The following is an 18028-nucleotide window of genomic DNA, read 5'->3' on the forward strand; positions in this document are numbered from 1 at the left end:
CAGTGCTTGGCACATAGTAAGCTCTTAACATGTACCATAATTATTATTATTATTATTCAGCGAGTACAATACAACAGAGTTGGTAGACACATTCCCTGCCCACAGTGAGCCTAAAGTCTAGACGAGGAGACAGACATTATATAATTTACAGATATGTATGTAAATACTCTGGGGCTGAGGGTGGGGTGAATACCAAATGTCCAAAGGATATGGATCTAATTGCATATAAGAAGCAGAAGGGAGATGGAGTTGGGAAATAAAGGGCTTAATCGGAGAAGTCAGTTTTGGGGTTTTTGTTTTATTTTATTTTTTAGATTATTTGTTAACTGCTTACTATATTCCATGCACACTACTAAGCACTGGGCTAGAAACAAGCTAATTAGGTTGGATACATCCATGTCCCATATGGGGCTCAGTCTTAATCTCCTTTTTACAGACAAGGTAACTGAGGCCCAGAAAAAAGTTGTTACTTGCCAAGGTCACACAGCAGACTAGTGGCAGAGCCAGAATTAAAACCTAGCTCCTTCTGACTCCCAGGGCCCATGCTCCATCCACTAAGCCACGCTGCTTCTCAGTATTGTACTCTTCCAAGAGTTTAGTACAGTGCTCTGCACATATTAAACACTCCATAAATGGCACTGATGATGATGATGGAGGAGGAGCTGTGACCTTAATAAGGCTTTGAAGGTGGGGAAAGTGGTGGTCTAGCATAGATGTAGGGGGAGGGAGTTCTAGACCAGAAGGATGACATGGAAACGGGGTCGGTGGTGAAATAGACAAGTCTGAAGTACTGTGAGTGAGCTGGTATTAGAGGAGTGGATTATGTGGGCTGGTCTGCAGTAGATCAGTGAGGTAAGCTGTGGGAGAGAGCTTACTCAGTGCTTTAAAGCCAATGGTAAGGTGCTTCTGTTTGATGGGGAGGTGGATGGGGGAACCACTGGAGGTTCTTGAAGAATAGGGAAACGTGGACTGAATTTTTTTTTTTTAAATGGATCCAAGCAGCTGAGTGAAGTGTGGGCTGGAGAAGAGACAGGAGACAAGGAGGTCAAGGAGGAAGCCGATACAGTAGTCAAGGATAAATGCATGGATTAACATGGCAGCACTTTGAATGGAGTGGAAAGGATGGATTTTAGTGATATTGTCAAGGTAGAATTGACAGGATTTTGTGGCAGATTGAACATGTGAGTTGAATGTTTAAGGTATTTGTTAAAGGCTTACTTTGTGCCACGCACAATACTAAGCACTGGAGTAGATACAAACTAATCAAGTTGGGCACCTGGGTTGTATGAGAGATATGAGTCAAGGACAACACTAAATTAAGGTCGATACCACCAATACATCTCAAACATTTGATTTTCAAACTGCAGTGACTATGAAATGAAATAATTCCAGAAATAGAAGCATTTGGCCTAGTGCATCCAGCACGGGCCTCTGAGTCAGAAGGACCTGGGTTCTAGTCCCAGCTCGGCCACTTGTCCTCTGTGTGACCATGGGCAAGTCACTTCACTTCTCTGTGCCTCAGTTACCTCATCTATAAAATGGAGATTAAGACTGTGAGCCCTATGTGAGACAGGGACTGTGTCTAACATGATTAGCTTACTCCAGAGCTTAGTACAGTGTCTAGTACATAGTAAACACTTAACAAATACCATAAAAAAAATTATGCCTAGTAATTCAAGAAGGCTTTGATGGGTACCAACTTGTAACGGATTATACAAAACTCCTGGGAATTATCAAAAACAGAAGTAACCCACTCCCCTCCCCTAAGTAGCTTATATTCTACAGGGAGAGATAAAAGATATTTACAAATGAGCAGTTGAGATGAATAATTGAAAAAACATATATTCAAACATGTTGAAGATTGGCATAAAAAAGCTTGTAAATGCTGATGGATTTAATATGACTTAGGGTTCTGGGAACCATTAAAAGCTATCAAATGGAAGATTACTAACACAGAAAGCATGTATCTTACCCTGCTTAAATGACTGCAAATGGAAGAACAGCTGTGCTGGGCACATTGTTCTCGGTGACTCAGTGACTATGTTCTTCTAAGATGAAAGTTACAATGCCAAAGAGGAAGAAGTTCCAAATCAAATCAGTGGTATTTATTGGGCCCTTACTGTGGACTGAGTACTGTACTAAGCAACTGGGAGAGACCAATACAGGATCAATTAATCATATTTACTGAGCACTAACTGTGTGCAGAGCACTGTAGTAAGCACTTGGGAAAGTACAGTATAAAAGCCCAGGCTTGGGAGTCAGAGGTCATGGCTTCTAATCCTGTCTCGGTCATTTGTCTGCTGGGTGACCTTGGGCAAGTCACTTCTCTGTGCCTCAGTTACCTCATCTGTAAAATGGGAATTGAGACTGTGAGCCCCACGTGGGACAACCTGATTACCTTGTATTTACCCCAGTGCTTTGAACATGCTTGGCACATAGTAAACACTTAACAAATACCATAATTAAAAACAGGGTTGGTAGACATGTTCCCTGCCCACAATGGCTTATAACCTAGAGTGGTGAGACACACTATAAAAGGCTGGAGACAAGGTAAATAGCGAGGTAGGAGGAGAAAGTTATTAAAAAAAAAACCTAACACTTCTTCACAAATATAAGTTTTCTTACTCCTTGACTTACCTCTCCTTGACTCATTCCCCAGCTGGAGATGACATTGCTTAATTTAGAAAAAAAAAGTTGTTGCTAGCTACAGAACAGAAAGAGATTGCTAGATAGCTTACAAAGAAAGATCACAAATAGAGGATGTTTAGGAAATAAGGTATAGTCTAGCAAAATGATCAAAAGCATTACCCTGAGCGAGTACCCTTACCTTTTTCCATTCAGTCATGATATTTTCAAGTGATTTAATCAGACTCACAGCTTTAGCTTTCATATCCTTTTGAACCTATCAGGAGATTTTAATTCATTCTGTTACATAATTACGCACTTCAAATAATAGACTTCTAGAACGGATCGACATGTTAAATACTGAATCACCCTTGACACTAAGACTAAGCTCTGGGACTGCCAACACCTAGCCTCCTCAGCCCCACCCTGAAAATAGATTTTGAGCCCGCAGCCTGCTCCTAACCCAACATCCCTATGCTAGCCCACTGGTCTTTCCTCTGGATGAACCCATTACCCAGTTTCTTTCATTCAGTGCAGAGCACAGGAAACAGGTTCTGCTCTTTGGACTGCTGTTATCCAAGATCCCCCAGATCTCAAAATGGCAGCGGGGCATAACCTCATTCCCATGTCCTAAAGGAGGCAATGCTTGCTTCAATCCCATAATCACTGGATCCCACAAGAGTGTTCATTACTGTCCTTTGTACCTTAGCATCCCAGCAACTGTGTTTCCCAGAAGCCATAAGGTCTATGGCTTATGGAAGAAGTGTGGCTTAGTGGAAAGAGCACGGGCTTGGGAGTCAGAGGTTGTGGGTTCTAATCCCAGCTCCGCCACTTGTCAGGTGTCTGACTTTGGGCAAGTCACTTAATTTCTCTGTGCTTCAGTTACCTCATCTGTAAAATGGGGATTAAGACTGTGAACCCCACGTGGGACAACCTGACAACCTAGTATCTACCCCAGTGCTTAGAACAGCAGTTGACACATAGTGAGCGCTGTCTCCCTCCTCTCTCCTTCCCCCTCACCCTCTCTCTCTCTCTCTCCACAGGGACAGGCTGGTAGCCTTAATGAAAGTTCTACTCTACATGAAATAAAAAACATTTATTTTGGTTCCCTCTTCCCTTCCCTTGTACATTAAACTTTCATGCCTAAGTGTTTAAGAAATATCTTGAGGGTACCATGAACTTTTCTCAGTCTTCCTCTCTAAATACTACATGGATTGTAACTGCAGTCCTCTGGCTTTGGAACGTGATCTGATACATCTTAATCTCAGAATCCTCCACAAACACCATCCTAAACTATCCTACAACTCAGCTTCCTATTGATATCAACTATCTAGTAAGCATCATTCGATCATCAGAACATTTTCTCATCTTACCTCATCTTGTGGATTCTGTCTTAAAAGTTCCTTCTGAAGGTCCCTTGTTTTTTCTAGCCCAGACTCTAAAAGAGACTTCACTTCTGCTCTTACTCCATCAAAAATGGCAATTTTGAAACCCATCTAAAAAGAGATGCATATGTTACTCAAATTTTTTAAAGGCAAGAGAGGCTCAATTGGCAATTTTAACTAATTAGGATCTTTCTGAAGGAAGTGAATTTTTAGGAGGGCTTTGAAAGTGGATATGGCAGACTTGAGGGAGTAGATAGGAATTCTAGTCAGGGGAGGAAATGCAATGGGAAAAAGATGAGAGAATTGAAAGCAAAATAGACGTAGGTTGTGAAAAGTAGGTGAAGAAATGGATAGTTAAGAAAAACCACTGCTGGAGAGCTGACCAATGGCTAAAGCTAATTGTGAGGAGTTTCTGCTTGATGCAGAACAAAATGAGTGTTGATTCTGTCAATATACTGGTCCCAAATTCCCTTTCAATAACAAATTCCAGTTTTACAGTAAGGTTGGATCTGATTGAGAAAACAAAAGAGTAAAGGAAATTGAAAGCTTCTATCAGATGCATTTCATGCAGGAAGCATCATAGAAGAAATGTCCTTCTCTATCAGTAAGGAAAGTTACTATATCCAAAATCATTTGTGAACAATTGAACATATATACTGATTGCCATATGTGCCTCCTTATAAAACAATGGCAAAAACATACCTAATCAAGTACCCCACTTTCACACTGCCTATCCCGACACAAGTGTTACCTGTCAAGAAGCTGTATTTAGACAATAAGTCAGTTTAAAATCTAATTGAAGTTTTTGTGCCTTTTTTCCTATTCTGAAAAGAATTTGTCATAAAATGATATCCATTCAGAAAATAACATCCAATTTGTACGCAGCTGTGAAAAAAAAAAATTGTTTTAACCCTTCTTACCTGGACACCAGCTTCACTCTCCTCGTCATATTCTGAAAAATGCAGTTTGGTTCCTTTCAGGATAGCCAACTGTACCACACATTTCACTGCTTGTTGCACTGTTTGAATCACTTTATTTTGTGCTTCTTTTACCATTGAGGAAATATCTGAACAGCATCCCTGAAAAATAAAGTTGGGTATTTCAGTTAGATTAAGGATTTTTGTACTGGGGGATAAAAATCCAACGGAGGCAGAAAAAATTATACCTCCAGCTCACCCACTCACCAACTTGGACACATATTCAATCTCATCATCTCTAACCACTGCACAATCTCTACCCTCACCAACTCTGAAATCCCTCTTTCTGACCACTACCTCCTCACTTGCCTTCTCTCCCACACACCTCTTCTCTGTTAATCTGTACTGGTCCCCCACAAAGACTTCTGATTTTTGGACTCCATCCAATTTTCTCAACTCATCATGCCCCACTTAGCCTCCATACCCAAACTACCTTCCCTTGATGACCAAACTGATACTCTCAACACCATCCTCTACTGAACTCAACTCTCTCACTCCCCTATCCCTTTGTTGATCTTGTGCCACTAACCCACAGCCCTGGGTCACCTCCACAGACCACCTCCTTCACTCTTGTGCACAAGTGCCACAGAGTGCTGCTGGAGGAAATCTAGATATCAGGCTGACTTGGTCCACTTCAAGTTTATCCTTGTGTGCTTTAACTCTGCCCTCTCCTCTGCCCAGCAAAATTATTTCCTCCTTCTTTAGACACCCATGCCCATTGCCCTCACCAGTTGTTCCAGACATTTAATTTCCTCCTCAAACCCCCGCCCCCACCGCCTCACCCATCTCTTGCCCCTAATGACTTGGCCACCAACTTTATTGAAAAAATTGAAACCATCCGGGGTGATGAACCTCAAGTTTCCCCTGTTCCTCTCCATTCCCTCCCTTCTCCTGCCCCTTCTTCAATTCACCCATCTTTTCCAGCAGTATCTCTAGAGGAGATCTCCTGTCTTCTCTTAAAATCCGCCCCCTCCATCTGTGCATCCAACCCCATTCCTTCACACTTTATCAAAGCACTCGCCCATCCCCTTCTTCCCTCATTAACAGCCATCTTCAACTGTTCACTCTCCAGTGGCTTCTTCCCCTCTACTTTCAAACATGCTCGTCTCCCCATCCTAAAAAAGCCCTCCCTTAACTGGAAGGAGCCGTGGGGTCATCACCCCATCTCCCTCCTACCATTCCTCTCCAAATTCCTTGAGCAAGTTGTCCACACCCGCTGTTTCAAGTCCCTATTCTCAAGCCCCTCCAATTTGGCTTCCATCCCCTTCACTCCACAGAAACCACCCAAAGGACACAAATGATCTACTTTTTGCTAACTCCAAAAGCCTCTTTTCCATACTAATCCTCTTGACCTTTCAGCTGCCTTTGACACTGTCAACCATTCCCTTCTGGAAACATTATCCAACATCAGCTTTATTGACACTGTCCTCTTCTGGTTCTCCTCATCTCTCTGGACGCTCATTCTCAGTCTCATTTGCGGGCTCCTCCTCTACCTCTCAACCCTTAATGTTCTAAATCCCTTTCTATTCTCCATCTATACCTACTCCCTTGGAGAACTCATTCATTCACATGGCTTCAACTACCACTCTATCCGGATGACTTCCAAATCTACATCTCCAGCCCTGATCTCTCTCCCTCTCGACAGTCTCACATTTCTCCTGCCTTCAAGACATCACTACTTGGATGTCCTCCCGTCACCTCAAACGTAACATGTCTAAAACAGGACTCCTCATCCTCCCACCCAAACCCTGCCCTCCTCTGACTCTCTCATCATTGTAGATGACGCCACCATCCTTCCAGACTCACAAGCCGGTACATAACCTTGGAGTTAACCTTGATGCTTCTCTCATATTCAACCCTTATATTTAATCCATCACTAAATCCTTTTGGTTCCACCTTCACAACTTGACACAGATCCACCCTTTCCTTTTCATCCAAACTGCTCCTATGTTAAGCCAAGCACTTATCCTATCCTGCCTTGATTAGTATATCAGTCTCCTTGCTGAACTCCCAGCCACCTCACTCTCCCCACTCCAGCCCATACTTCACTGTGCTGCCCAGATCATTTTTCTGTAAAAATGTTCAGGCTATGTTTCCCCACTCCTCAAGAATCTCCAGCGGTTTTCCATCCACCTACACATTAAACACCTCAACATTGGCTTTAAAGTACTCAATCACCTTGCCCCCTCCTACCTCGCCTCACTACTCTCCCACTACAACACAGCCCACCAATTTCACTCTACCTTGTAACCTTCTCACTCTACCTTGATCTCGTCTATCTCCTTGTCAACATCTCATTCATGTCCTGCCTTTGGACTGGAATGCCCTCCCTCCTCATAACCAACAGTTACTCTCTCCCCCTTCAAAACCGATTGGAGGCACATTTCCTTCAAGAGGCCTTCCCTGACTAAGTCCTTTCTCTTTTCCCTCTCCAATCTGATCTACCTGACTTGCTCCCTTCATTCATTTCCCCCTCAGCTCCATAGTATTTATGTACATATCAGTAATTTATTTATATTAATGTCTGTTTCCCCCTTTAGAATGAAAGCTCGTTGTGGGCAAGGAATATGTCTGTTATATTGTACTCTCCCAAGCACTTAGTACAGTGCTCTGCACAAAGTATATAATAATAATAATAATAATGTTGGTATTTGTTAAGCGCTTACTATGTGCCAAGCACTGTTCTAAGCGCTGGGGTAGACAGGGGAATCAGGTTGTCCCACGTGGGGCTCACAGTTTTCATCCCCATTTTACAGATGAGGGAACTGAGGCACAGAGAAGTTAAGTGACTTGCCCACAGTCACACAGCTGACAAGTGGCAGAGCTGGGATTCGAACTCATGAGCCCTGACTCCAAAGCCCGTGCTCTTTCCACTGAGCCACGCTGCTTCTCAATTAAGTTAATAGATTAACTTGCTTCTTGCTTCTCAAATAATTAACTTGCTTCAATTAATTAACTTCTCAAATAATTAACTTGCTTCTCAAGTTAATAGATTAACTAACGGTTCTATTATTACTACTAAGTACTAATGGTAGTGCTACTTCTAAGTAGAAGAAAGAGAGGAAGATGAAGTGACAGAGGGAACTAAATACTTGCCCCATCATATCAGAACCCTGTTTCATAACGTCAAGCTATCCTCATATATGTGCATTTCCATAACACCTATTGCATAATCTTAAACTATTCTGACACATGGCCTTTGACAAGAAAAACAACATAAACTTCCTTGCTCTTGCTTCAGTCAAAATTCAATTTAAGTAAGGATGAAGACTTGTACCTTTTCTCAAGCTGCAATGTGACCTTGGGCAAGTCACTTAACTGCTTTAAGATTCGGGTTCCTCACCCTTAAAATGGGGATTAAATACCTGTTCTCCTTCCCCCTTAGACAATGAGTACTATGTGGGACAGGGACTGTGTCTGCTCTGATTATCTTCTATCCCAGTGCTTAGTACAGTTCTTGGCACATAATAAGTGCTTAACAAATACCAAAATTGTTATCATCATTATTATTATTGACCACAGTCTCAATATTTTAGGGACCACCTGAAACTTTGGAAGAGAGTCCTAGAGCTCAAGTCTCTCAAAAATGAAACTTTCAAGTGTTACACAAACTTAAAATTTGATTGTCAATGAACAACTTCATGTCCACAAAATGCCAAAGGACCAATCACTGTACCTGCAAGAATAACTGCAAGAACCCTCCCAGGTTTTTAATTTCCTCTCTCAAGTCTTCATCGGGTCTTGAAGTACCACTGCACTTTGGAAGACTGTCAAGCCAGTGCTTGCTCAGAACCACAAGCTGTTCAAAAGATGAAGTCATCTGGATGCTAAAGGACTGAGTGGCACGATCCATAGAGAAAACTAAAAAGATAGTACAGAATTGATGAGAAACAATAGCTACAACTAAAAATAAATCAAATTTACTGTGATCATTTGTGTATTCATATCTGTCATTCCTTATGTCACCAGGATATTGTGAAGGTAAATGAATAATTGTTGTGAAGGAGCTTGAAAAGCTTTTTTTTAAAAAAACAAAGCTACATAAATATAAGGTATTATTTTAACACTTTTCTCTTGGTGCAGTGAGCACACTCGATGGAGGAGGAGGAATTGTGGCTAATGTGTTAATAAGAATCAAAATTTACTTACGGTTTTCTTGACTTTCTTCATCTTGTTTTTCATGTGCATTTGAAATCATGGTGACTCCAATATGAATTTTAAGAAAATTACTTATTAGGCTGTCTGCCAAAGTCTTTTCCTCCTCATAACTTTGTCCGAGGCAATTTAATGCTGAGCCAATGAATTCTTTGCAAATTCCAGGTAGGAATGATTCTGCTGAGTATGAATAAATACTATTTGAATTACTTGGTGAACCTATTTTAATGGAAGATAGGCAGCATTAACTGAGTTAAGAAAGAATCAATCAATAATACCTACCGTGTGCAGAGGACTGTTCTAAACACTTGGGAGAGTACAACACAATAGCACTGGTATACACATTCCCTACCCACAAGGAGCTAACAGTCTAGATGGGGAAACAGACGTTAAAATGAATTACAGAGAGGGTAAATGGCAGAGTGTAAAGAAGTCTGGGCCTGAGGTAAATATCAAGGGCTTAAGGGTGATGCAGTCCTAGGTGATATAGAGGTGGAGAGCACGGAATGGAAATGTAATAATAATAATAATGTTGGTATTTGTTAAGCGCTTACTATGTGCCAAGCACTGTTCTAAGCGCTGGGGTAGACACAGGGGAATCAGGTTGTCCCACGTGGGGCTCACAGTCTTAATCCCCATTTTACAGATGAGGGAACTGAGGCACAGAGAAGTTAAGTGACTTGCCCACAGTCACACAGCTGACAAGTGGCAGAGCTGGGATTCGAACTCATGAGCCCTGACTCCAAAGCCCGTGCTCTTTTCCACTGCGCCATGCTGCTTCCCTGTAGGCTTAGGGAAGATCTGCTCTCTCATTCACCCCACACATCCAATCTGTCACCAAAACTTAGTGGTCTCACCTTCACAACAGCGCCAAGATCCGCCCTTTCCACTCCATCCAAATTGCTACCTTGCTGGTACAATATCTCATAATATCCCAACTGGATTATTGCATCAGCTTCCTTTCTGATCTCCTATCCTCCTGTCTCTCCCCGCTTCATTCTATACTTCACTCCGCTGCCCGGATTATCTTTCTACAGAAACGCTCTGGGCATGTCACCCACCTCAAAAATCTCCAGTGGTTGCCTATTAACCTTTGCATGAAACGAAAACTCCTCACTATTGGCTTCAAAGCTCTCCATCACCTTGCCCCCTCCTATCTTACCTCCCTTCTCTCGGCCCACCCCTCACACTCGGCTCCTCTGCCGCTAACCTCATTATGCCTCGAACTTGCCTGTTCCGCCGTCAACTCTGACCCACATCCTACCTCTGACCTGGAAAGCCCTCCTTCCTCACATCTGCCAAACTAACTCTCTTCCCCTCTTCAAAGCCCTACTGAGGGCTCACCTCCTCCAGGAGGCCTTCCCAGATTGAGCCCTCCCTTTCCCTCTGCTCCTCCTCCCCTCCCCATCGCCCCATTCCCTCCCTCTGCTCTACCCCCTTCACCTCCCCACAGCACTTGTGTATATTTGTACATATTTATTACTCTATTTATTTTATTAATAATGTGTATATATCTATGATTCTATTTTTTTTGATGGTATTGATGCCTGTTTACTTGTTCTGTTTTGTTTGGTTGTCTGTCTCCCCCTTCTAGATTGTGAGCCCAATGTTGGGTAGGGAATGTCTCTGTTGCCAAACTGTACATTCCCAGCATTTGGTACAGTGCTTTGCACACAGTAAGAGCTCAATAAATACGATTGAATGAATGAATGACTTTTAGGAGGGCTTTGAAGGTGAGGAGAGTGGTGCTCTGTTGAATATGAATCAGCACTTAGAAGAGTGCTTGGCACATAGTAAGTGCTTAACAAATACCATCATTATTATTATTGCAGCGTGGCTCAGTGGAAAGAACCCGGGCTTGGGAGTCAGAGGTCATGGGTTCGAATTCCAGCTCTGTCGTTTGACAGCTGTGTGACTTTGGGCAAGTCACTTCACTTCTCTGGGCCTCAGTTACCTCATCTGGAAAATGGGGATTAAGACTGCGAGTCCCACATGGGACAAGCTGATCACCTTATATCCCCCAGCGCTTAGAACAGTGCTTTGCACATAGTAAACACTTAAATACCACCATCATTATTATATGAAGAGGGAAGGAGTTCTGGGCCAGGGGGAGGACACACGGGCAAAGTGCCGGCGGCGGGATAGATGAGATAAAGGCACAGAGAGGAGGTTGGTGTTAGAGGAGTGAAGTGTGCAGATTGGGTTTAGTAGAAGGTCAGTGAGGTAATGTAGCAGGGAGAGCTGTTTGAATGTTTAAAAGCCAATGTGGTGGTGGATGGGCAGCCATTGGAGGTTCATGAGGAATCAGGAAATATGAACTGAACATTTTTCTTTTTTAGAAAAAATGATCCATCCAACCCAGTAATTCTCTGACATGTAGTGCTGAAAGGAACTGTAAGTCCTCTTTGACATCAATTTTAGTGGTTAATTAAGGGTAAACCATCTAATACCCTTAATGTTTTTCCTCCTTCATGTAATTTTCTCTCCTGTAATGGATTAGGGAGTGTTCACCTATAAACTTGAAAGTTTTGGCCTAAATGACTTCCTCTGGTAAATTCCACATGCCTAACACCTGCTGTAGTACAAAGAAGACTTTTGTTTAGAAATCAGCCATTATATAGAATATAAATAAATAAATAAATGGTGCTATTTGTTAAGTGCTTACTATGTCCAAAGCACTGTTCTAAGCGCTGGGGAGGATACAAGGTGATCAGGTTGTCCCACGTGGGGCTCAGTTTTAATCCCCATTTTACAGATGAGGTAACTGAGGCAGAGAGAAGTTAAGTGACTTGCCCAAAGTCACACAGCTGGCAAGCGGCGGAGCCGGGATTAGAACCCACGATCTCTGACTCCAAAGCCCGGACTCTTTCCAGTGAGCCACGCTGCTTCTCTAATCAGTCTAATAATTCTAATCAAAATATCAGTCTTTCAAATAGAAACATTCTTTTAAAGGGGTGGTATGGATATGAAAAAAATTCTCCTGACCTGAGTTGCTTAAAATTGTATCACAATCAGGATATAAGTATTTCTTCACAGGCACTGTAAAGTATTTACACTGCCGTCAACAGGGACAGCACTGAACAAATGAAATCCATCAATAATCCAAAAACTATTTAGTTAATTCCTTCACCTATTGAATCTTTTTACAAAAGCCTCTAACAAACAGGAAACTATGTTTGAATTTCTGGCCCTTTCAATTCTTTATGCTCTCTCTAGGTGGAGATCCTAATGATAAGCAAAAAAATTGGGGGGGAGGCAACTGTAGGATGGACAAATTGGCTGAATAATCAAAAAAGCACAAGTTATTTTGTGGCTAAAATGGGATACTGGTCCCTTTTATATGGAAGTTTATAGTTAACCCAGAATAAGACAAAGAGAAAACCCACTCATATAGCCTTTTATAGACAAATAAAAAATACACAAAATATCTTGTCCTACTTTGTGCTCAATGCAGAAAGTGAGGCATTCTTTTTCAGAATGTACCTATAATATCAATGACTAATTTTATTTTCTTCTAGCTTTTAGCTCAGTACAGGCCAAATATATTTTACTGATATTCTTATTTGCCTTTTAATTACAGGTGTACTGTGTAATGTTTTGATGAATACATGTCGTTGAGCATCCTCATTCCTGTAATTAAAAGGATTTTATTAACTATAGACAAATCTTGGTATAAGATTTTGTAAATTTCTGAAAAGTCTAAATTGTATCATTTTTAAAAATTAAATTTTACTATAGAGGAGTACTGCTTGTACAAGTTTGCAGTGCCCTGGGTTTTCTCTCTGTTTCTTTAAATTTACCTAAGGCAGTTAGAGCAAAGCAGTGTGGCCTGATGGAGAGCACCCAGGCCTGGGAGTCAGAGAACCTGAGTTTTTATCCCAGCTCTGCCACTGGTCTACTGTGTGACCACTGGGCAAGTCACTTAATTTCTCTGTGCCTCAGTTCCCTCATCTGTAAAATGGGGATTAAGACCGCGAATCCATGTGGGAGATGGATTCTATCCAATTTGATTAGCTTGTATCTATCACAAGGGCTTAACAAACACCATTAAAAAAAGAAAGTTCAAAATTCTGGAAATTGCCAAGTGTGTCTTTCCTCTTCTGCTCTCAGTGGATTATCTGATTCCTCTGCATATCTCTGGAAACTTGGGCTAAACAGAGGTTTTGTTGACCACAGTGGATGGAGATCAATCATTTCGTCTAGAAAGAGGTTTGGGCAACAGACCGCTTCTGTTTGTGATGTGTACAGGCTGATCCAGAAGGAAGGGTAAAGAGGGTGTGGAGGGAAGGGGAGAGGGAAAGAGTGGAGTATAGAAAGGCAATCACTGAAAATGGCCAAACTGGACACTCTGAACTCTCCCAATCAATCTGATCAGTTGAATTTAATAATGATGGTATTTGTTAAGTGCTTACTACATGCCAGACACTGTACTAAGTGCTGGGGTGGATACAAGCAAATCAAGTCAGAGAAGCAGCGTGGCTCAGTGGAAAGGGCACGGGCTTTGGAGTCAGAGTTCATGGGTTCAAATCCCGGCTCGGCCACTTGTCTGCTGTGTGACTTTGGGCAAGTCACTTAACTTCTCTGTGCCTCAGTTCCCTCATCTGCAAAATGGGGATTAAGACTGTGAGCCCCACGTGGGACAACCTGATTCCCCTGTGTCTACCCCAGCGCTTAGAACAGTGCTCGGCACATAGTAAGCGCTTAACAAATACCAACATTATTATTATTATTATTAAGTTGGACACAATCCCTGTCTCATGAGGGGCTCACTGTCGCAATCCCCATTTTACAGATGAAGGGGATAGCCTACAGTGTGTAAGGCAGCTGAGAGGTTTAGGAGGATTAGGATGGACTACAGTCTGTGGGATTTGACATGAAGGAAATCATTTGTGAACTTGAAGAGAGCAGTTTCAGGCCCTCTTCTGAAAAGCCCAAAGGGGTGCAAGTCAGCTAGCCAGGGGATCAAGGTGAGAAATGGAGAAGAGGAAGAAGATAGTGGGTATAAATTACTCATTTGAAGAGTTTGGAAAAGAATGGTGGGGGGAGATGGAGTGATAACTCATGGGTGCTATAGGGTCAAGGGAAGGATATTTTTAGGATAAAGGATATGTGAGCATGTTTGAAAATAGAGGAGGAGCAGCCATTGAAGAGTAAGTAGTTGAAGATCATGGTCAGGGGAGGAATAAGGGAGCACGGCCTACTGGAAAAAGCACAGGCCTGGAAATCAGAAGGACCTGGGTTCTAATCCCAGTTCTGGCAATTGCTTGTTGTGTGATCTTGGACAAGTCACTTAACTTCCCTGTGCCTTACTTTCCTCAACCGTAAAATGGGGATTAAATACCTGTTCTCCCTTCTACTTAGTTTGTGAGCCCCATCTAGGACAGGGACAGCATCTGACCAAATTAATTTTTACCTATCCCAGTGTTTAGAACAGAGTATCATTATTATGTATTATTATTATGTATAATAAGTGCTTAGCAAATACCATAAAGCAAAAGAATACAGTAAGGGGCAAGTGTTTCCATAAAATGCGAAGGGATTAGAGGCGGAGGTTGAGGGGAGAGATTTTGAAAGGAGGCAAGAGATGTCTCCTTGAGAGATGGCATGGAGGCACGCAATGAATACCACGGATTGGATCTATCCATGAATCCTTGACAAACCATTTCCATACGCTGAGAGTTTACTGTGATTATATATGACAGTCAAATAAAGACTACCACAAGTAGGGGCCAAGATACCTTAAAGTTGAGCCAGATTTAGCTGCTCAGCAGCCCGCATATAAATATTTTTGTCTTTTGTCCTTGTTACAGTGAAAGCTCCTTAGGACAGGACCATGGTACTTCAACATTTTGTACTTCCCAAGCACCTAATATAGCACCTAGTTGCAAGTGGTGACTCAATAAATGATACTACTACTAGAAGAAACCTGCCTTTCTTTGAAAAAAGAGACAGCAAGGAGAAAGCAGGTGGTCAGCACAAATCGGAATCATCTCAAATTCTGGATAATCAATAACTCTGGATTTAGTTTTATTTCAGACTTACTTTGAGGGTTTTATCCACAACACATTTATTACTATTCTGAGAAGCCAATTAAGAAAATTACCTGGTGAGTGCAACGGCTGTAATTTCTGGATTGGATGAACTTTTAGGTCGAGTAAACATTCAGAAATTCTCTTATTCTTCATCAAACTTCTACTCCTAAAAAGAGGGGAGCAACAAGTGGTTAGATACTGTACTCTACTCATAATACAAGACTCTGCAGAAATCGATAAAGACAACCCACCCCTCAAATTCATAAAATACTACTCCTATTAAAAATGTCCAAAAACTTTTGAATTTCATCATTTGTTAAATTTCAACAAGGCAAACTTGAAGATATGCTAGTAAAATCATTTTAGAATAGGAGAGAACTGGGAAGTCGGGGAGAGAGAATGAAAATGAGAGATGAGACAGAGAGAAGGAAAGGTTTGGGGTGGGGGGAGAGAGAGAAAGAGAGAGAGAGAGAGAGGAGAGAGAGAGAGACAGAGCAAGCACACTGGATACCTCAAAGGGACCTAGAGCACTCAGACCTTTTCTACATGGGGTCTGGAGAGCCCCCACAGCCTGGGCTAGGTATCGATTCACCATCTGAATCAAAAATCTCCTCCCCTTCAAAGCAAGATATGTGGAGTCGAGGAAGGCCTGCTCTCCACACAAACCCTGCTCAAAACAGTGACTTGTCATAAAGACTATTCATTCAATAGTATTTATTAAGCGCTTACTATGTGCAGAGCACTGTACTAAGCGCTTGGAATGAACAAGTCGGCAACAGATAGAGACAGTCCCTGCCATTTGATGGGCTTACAGTCTACTCGGGGGAGACGGACAGACAAGAACAATGGCAATAAATACAGTCAAGGGGAAGAACATCTCGTAAAAACAATGGCAACTAAATAGAATCAAGGCGATGTACATTTCATTAACAAAATAAATAGGGTAATGAAAATATATACAGTTGAGCAGACGAGTACAGTGCTGAGGGGATGGGAAGCGAGAGGGGGAGGAGCAGAGGGAGATGGGGGGAAAAGAGGGTTAAGCTGCGGAGAGGTGAAGGGGGGGCGGTAGAGGGAATAGAGGGAGAAGGGGAGCTCAGTCTGGGAAGGCCTCTTGGAGGACGTGAATTTTAAGTAGGGTTTTGAAGAGGGGAAGAGAATCAGTTTGGCGGAGGTGAGGCGGGAGGGCGTTCCAGGACCGCGGGAGGACGTGACCCAGGGGTCGACGGCGGGATAGGCGAGACCGAGGGACAGTGAGGAGGTGGGCGGCAGAAGAGCAGAGCGTGCAGGGTGGGCAGTAGAAAGAGAGAAGGGAGGAGAGGTAGGAGGGGGCAAGGGGATGGAGAGCCTTGAAGCCTAGAGTGAGGAGTTTTTGTTTGGAGCGGAGGTTGACAGGCAACCACTGGAGGTCTTTAAGAAGGGGAGTGACAGGCCCAGATCGTTTCTGCAGGAAGATGAGCCGGGCAGAGGAGTGAAGAATAGACTGGAGCAGGGCGAGAGAGGAGGAAGGGAGATCAGAGAGAAGGCTGACACAGTAGTCTAGCCGGGATATAACGAGAGCCCGTAGCAGTAAGGTAGCCGTTTGGGTGGAGAGGAAAGGGCGGATCTTGGCGATATTGTAAAGGTGAAACCGGCAGGTCTCGGTAACGGATAGGATATGTGGGGTGAACGAGAGAGACAAGTCAAGGATGACACTGAGATTGTGGGCCTGAGAGACGGGAAGGATGGTCATGCCATCCACGGTGATAGGGAAGTCTGGGAGACTAGAAACCTCTTGACTCGGGCTCAAGGCAGCCCTCCCCACACCCACAATTCATAGTGGGAAAGGCACTGGGAATCCAAAACGGTAGCGGTCCATGGCCACATAATCAAGGGTAGCCTCTCGTGGGCAGGGATCATGTCTACTGGCACTAGTGTATTATACTCTGCCAAGTTCTTAGTACTGTCTTCTGCACACAGTAAGTACTCAGTAAATACCATTGACTGATTTTTAAATTGAACGGATGTTAGAGATCACCCACTTTTTCCAAATACCCTTGGTTTTTGCATCACAGAAATAGATGGGAAAACTTGCTGTTCTAGCTAGACCTGACGTGACCCACAGCTACCCATAGCATGGTTGCAGGCTGGGTGACTGCAAGTCAAGGACAGGCAGTAATTATTGTTAAATTCCTGCCAGGAGCAAATCCCAGTCCTCTCCAGCTGTCCAAAGAATTGAAGAGGAGAGCTGATTTTATATCCCCTGGGAGAAACTCTTAAAATCCAGAGTTCCACTTAGGATATACTAGAATCACTGCAAGGGAGTCTAAATTGACATCACTAATAGACTGTAAACTTGTTGTGGGCAGGGAACATGTCTACCAACTCTGTCATATTGTACTTTCCCAATAGCTTAGTACTGTGCAGAGTGCAGCACAGTAAATGCTCAATAAAAATGATTAACTGATTGATTATTATGGGCCAGGTAAGGAAGCCTTCTTCGTGGATACAGGTGAAATTCAGGTGGCTAATATGATGATTGGGTATCTGTCAATCATATTTATTGAGTGATTACTGTGCTCTTGGGAGACAGTACAATATAACAGAGTTGGTAGACACAGTCCCTATCCACAAGGCAATTACAATCTAGAGGGGGAGATAGACATCAATATAAATGAAATACAGATATTCATTCATTCAATCATATTTATTGAGCCCTTACTGGGTGCAGAGCACTGTACCAAGTGCTTAGGAGAGCACATATCAATAAACAGCCACATTCCCTGCCCACGACGAGCTTACAGTCTAGAGGGGAGACAGGCGTTAATATAAATTGCTGTGCACATAAGTGTTGTGGGGCTGGTGGGGGGTTGAA

The 18028-nt window shown here is 42.7% G+C and overlaps 1 protein-coding gene across 3 annotated transcripts in view; it reads right to left on the reverse strand.

The window, feature by feature from the left end:
* The window catches only part of KIF14 (kinesin family member 14), an 82403-nt gene that overhangs the window by 7210 nt on the left and 57165 nt on the right, over positions 1 to 18028 (reverse strand). The window contains exons 23-28 of one of the 3 annotated variants that reach the window (XM_029064088.2): positions 15246 to 15340; positions 9137 to 9319; positions 8664 to 8848; positions 4931 to 5089; positions 3999 to 4121; positions 2828 to 2902 (exon numbers count right to left, since the gene is read on the reverse strand). In XM_029064088.2, coding sequence (XP_028919921.1) covers positions 2828 to 2902; positions 3999 to 4121; positions 4931 to 5089; positions 8664 to 8848; positions 9137 to 9319; positions 15246 to 15340 — 820 coding nt within the window. Of the gene's footprint in view, positions 1 to 2827; positions 2903 to 3998; positions 4122 to 4930; positions 5090 to 8663; positions 8849 to 9136; positions 9362 to 15245; positions 15341 to 18028 lie in introns of all 3 variants that reach the window. The other 2 variants (XM_029064087.2, XM_029064086.2) reach the window with 2 other exon arrangements.

The sequence above is a fragment of the Ornithorhynchus anatinus genome, chromosome 4 (genome assembly GCF_004115215.2).
Source record: "Ornithorhynchus anatinus isolate Pmale09 chromosome 4, mOrnAna1.pri.v4, whole genome shotgun sequence".
Lineage (NCBI taxonomy): Eukaryota > Metazoa > Chordata > Mammalia > Monotremata > Ornithorhynchidae > Ornithorhynchus > Ornithorhynchus anatinus.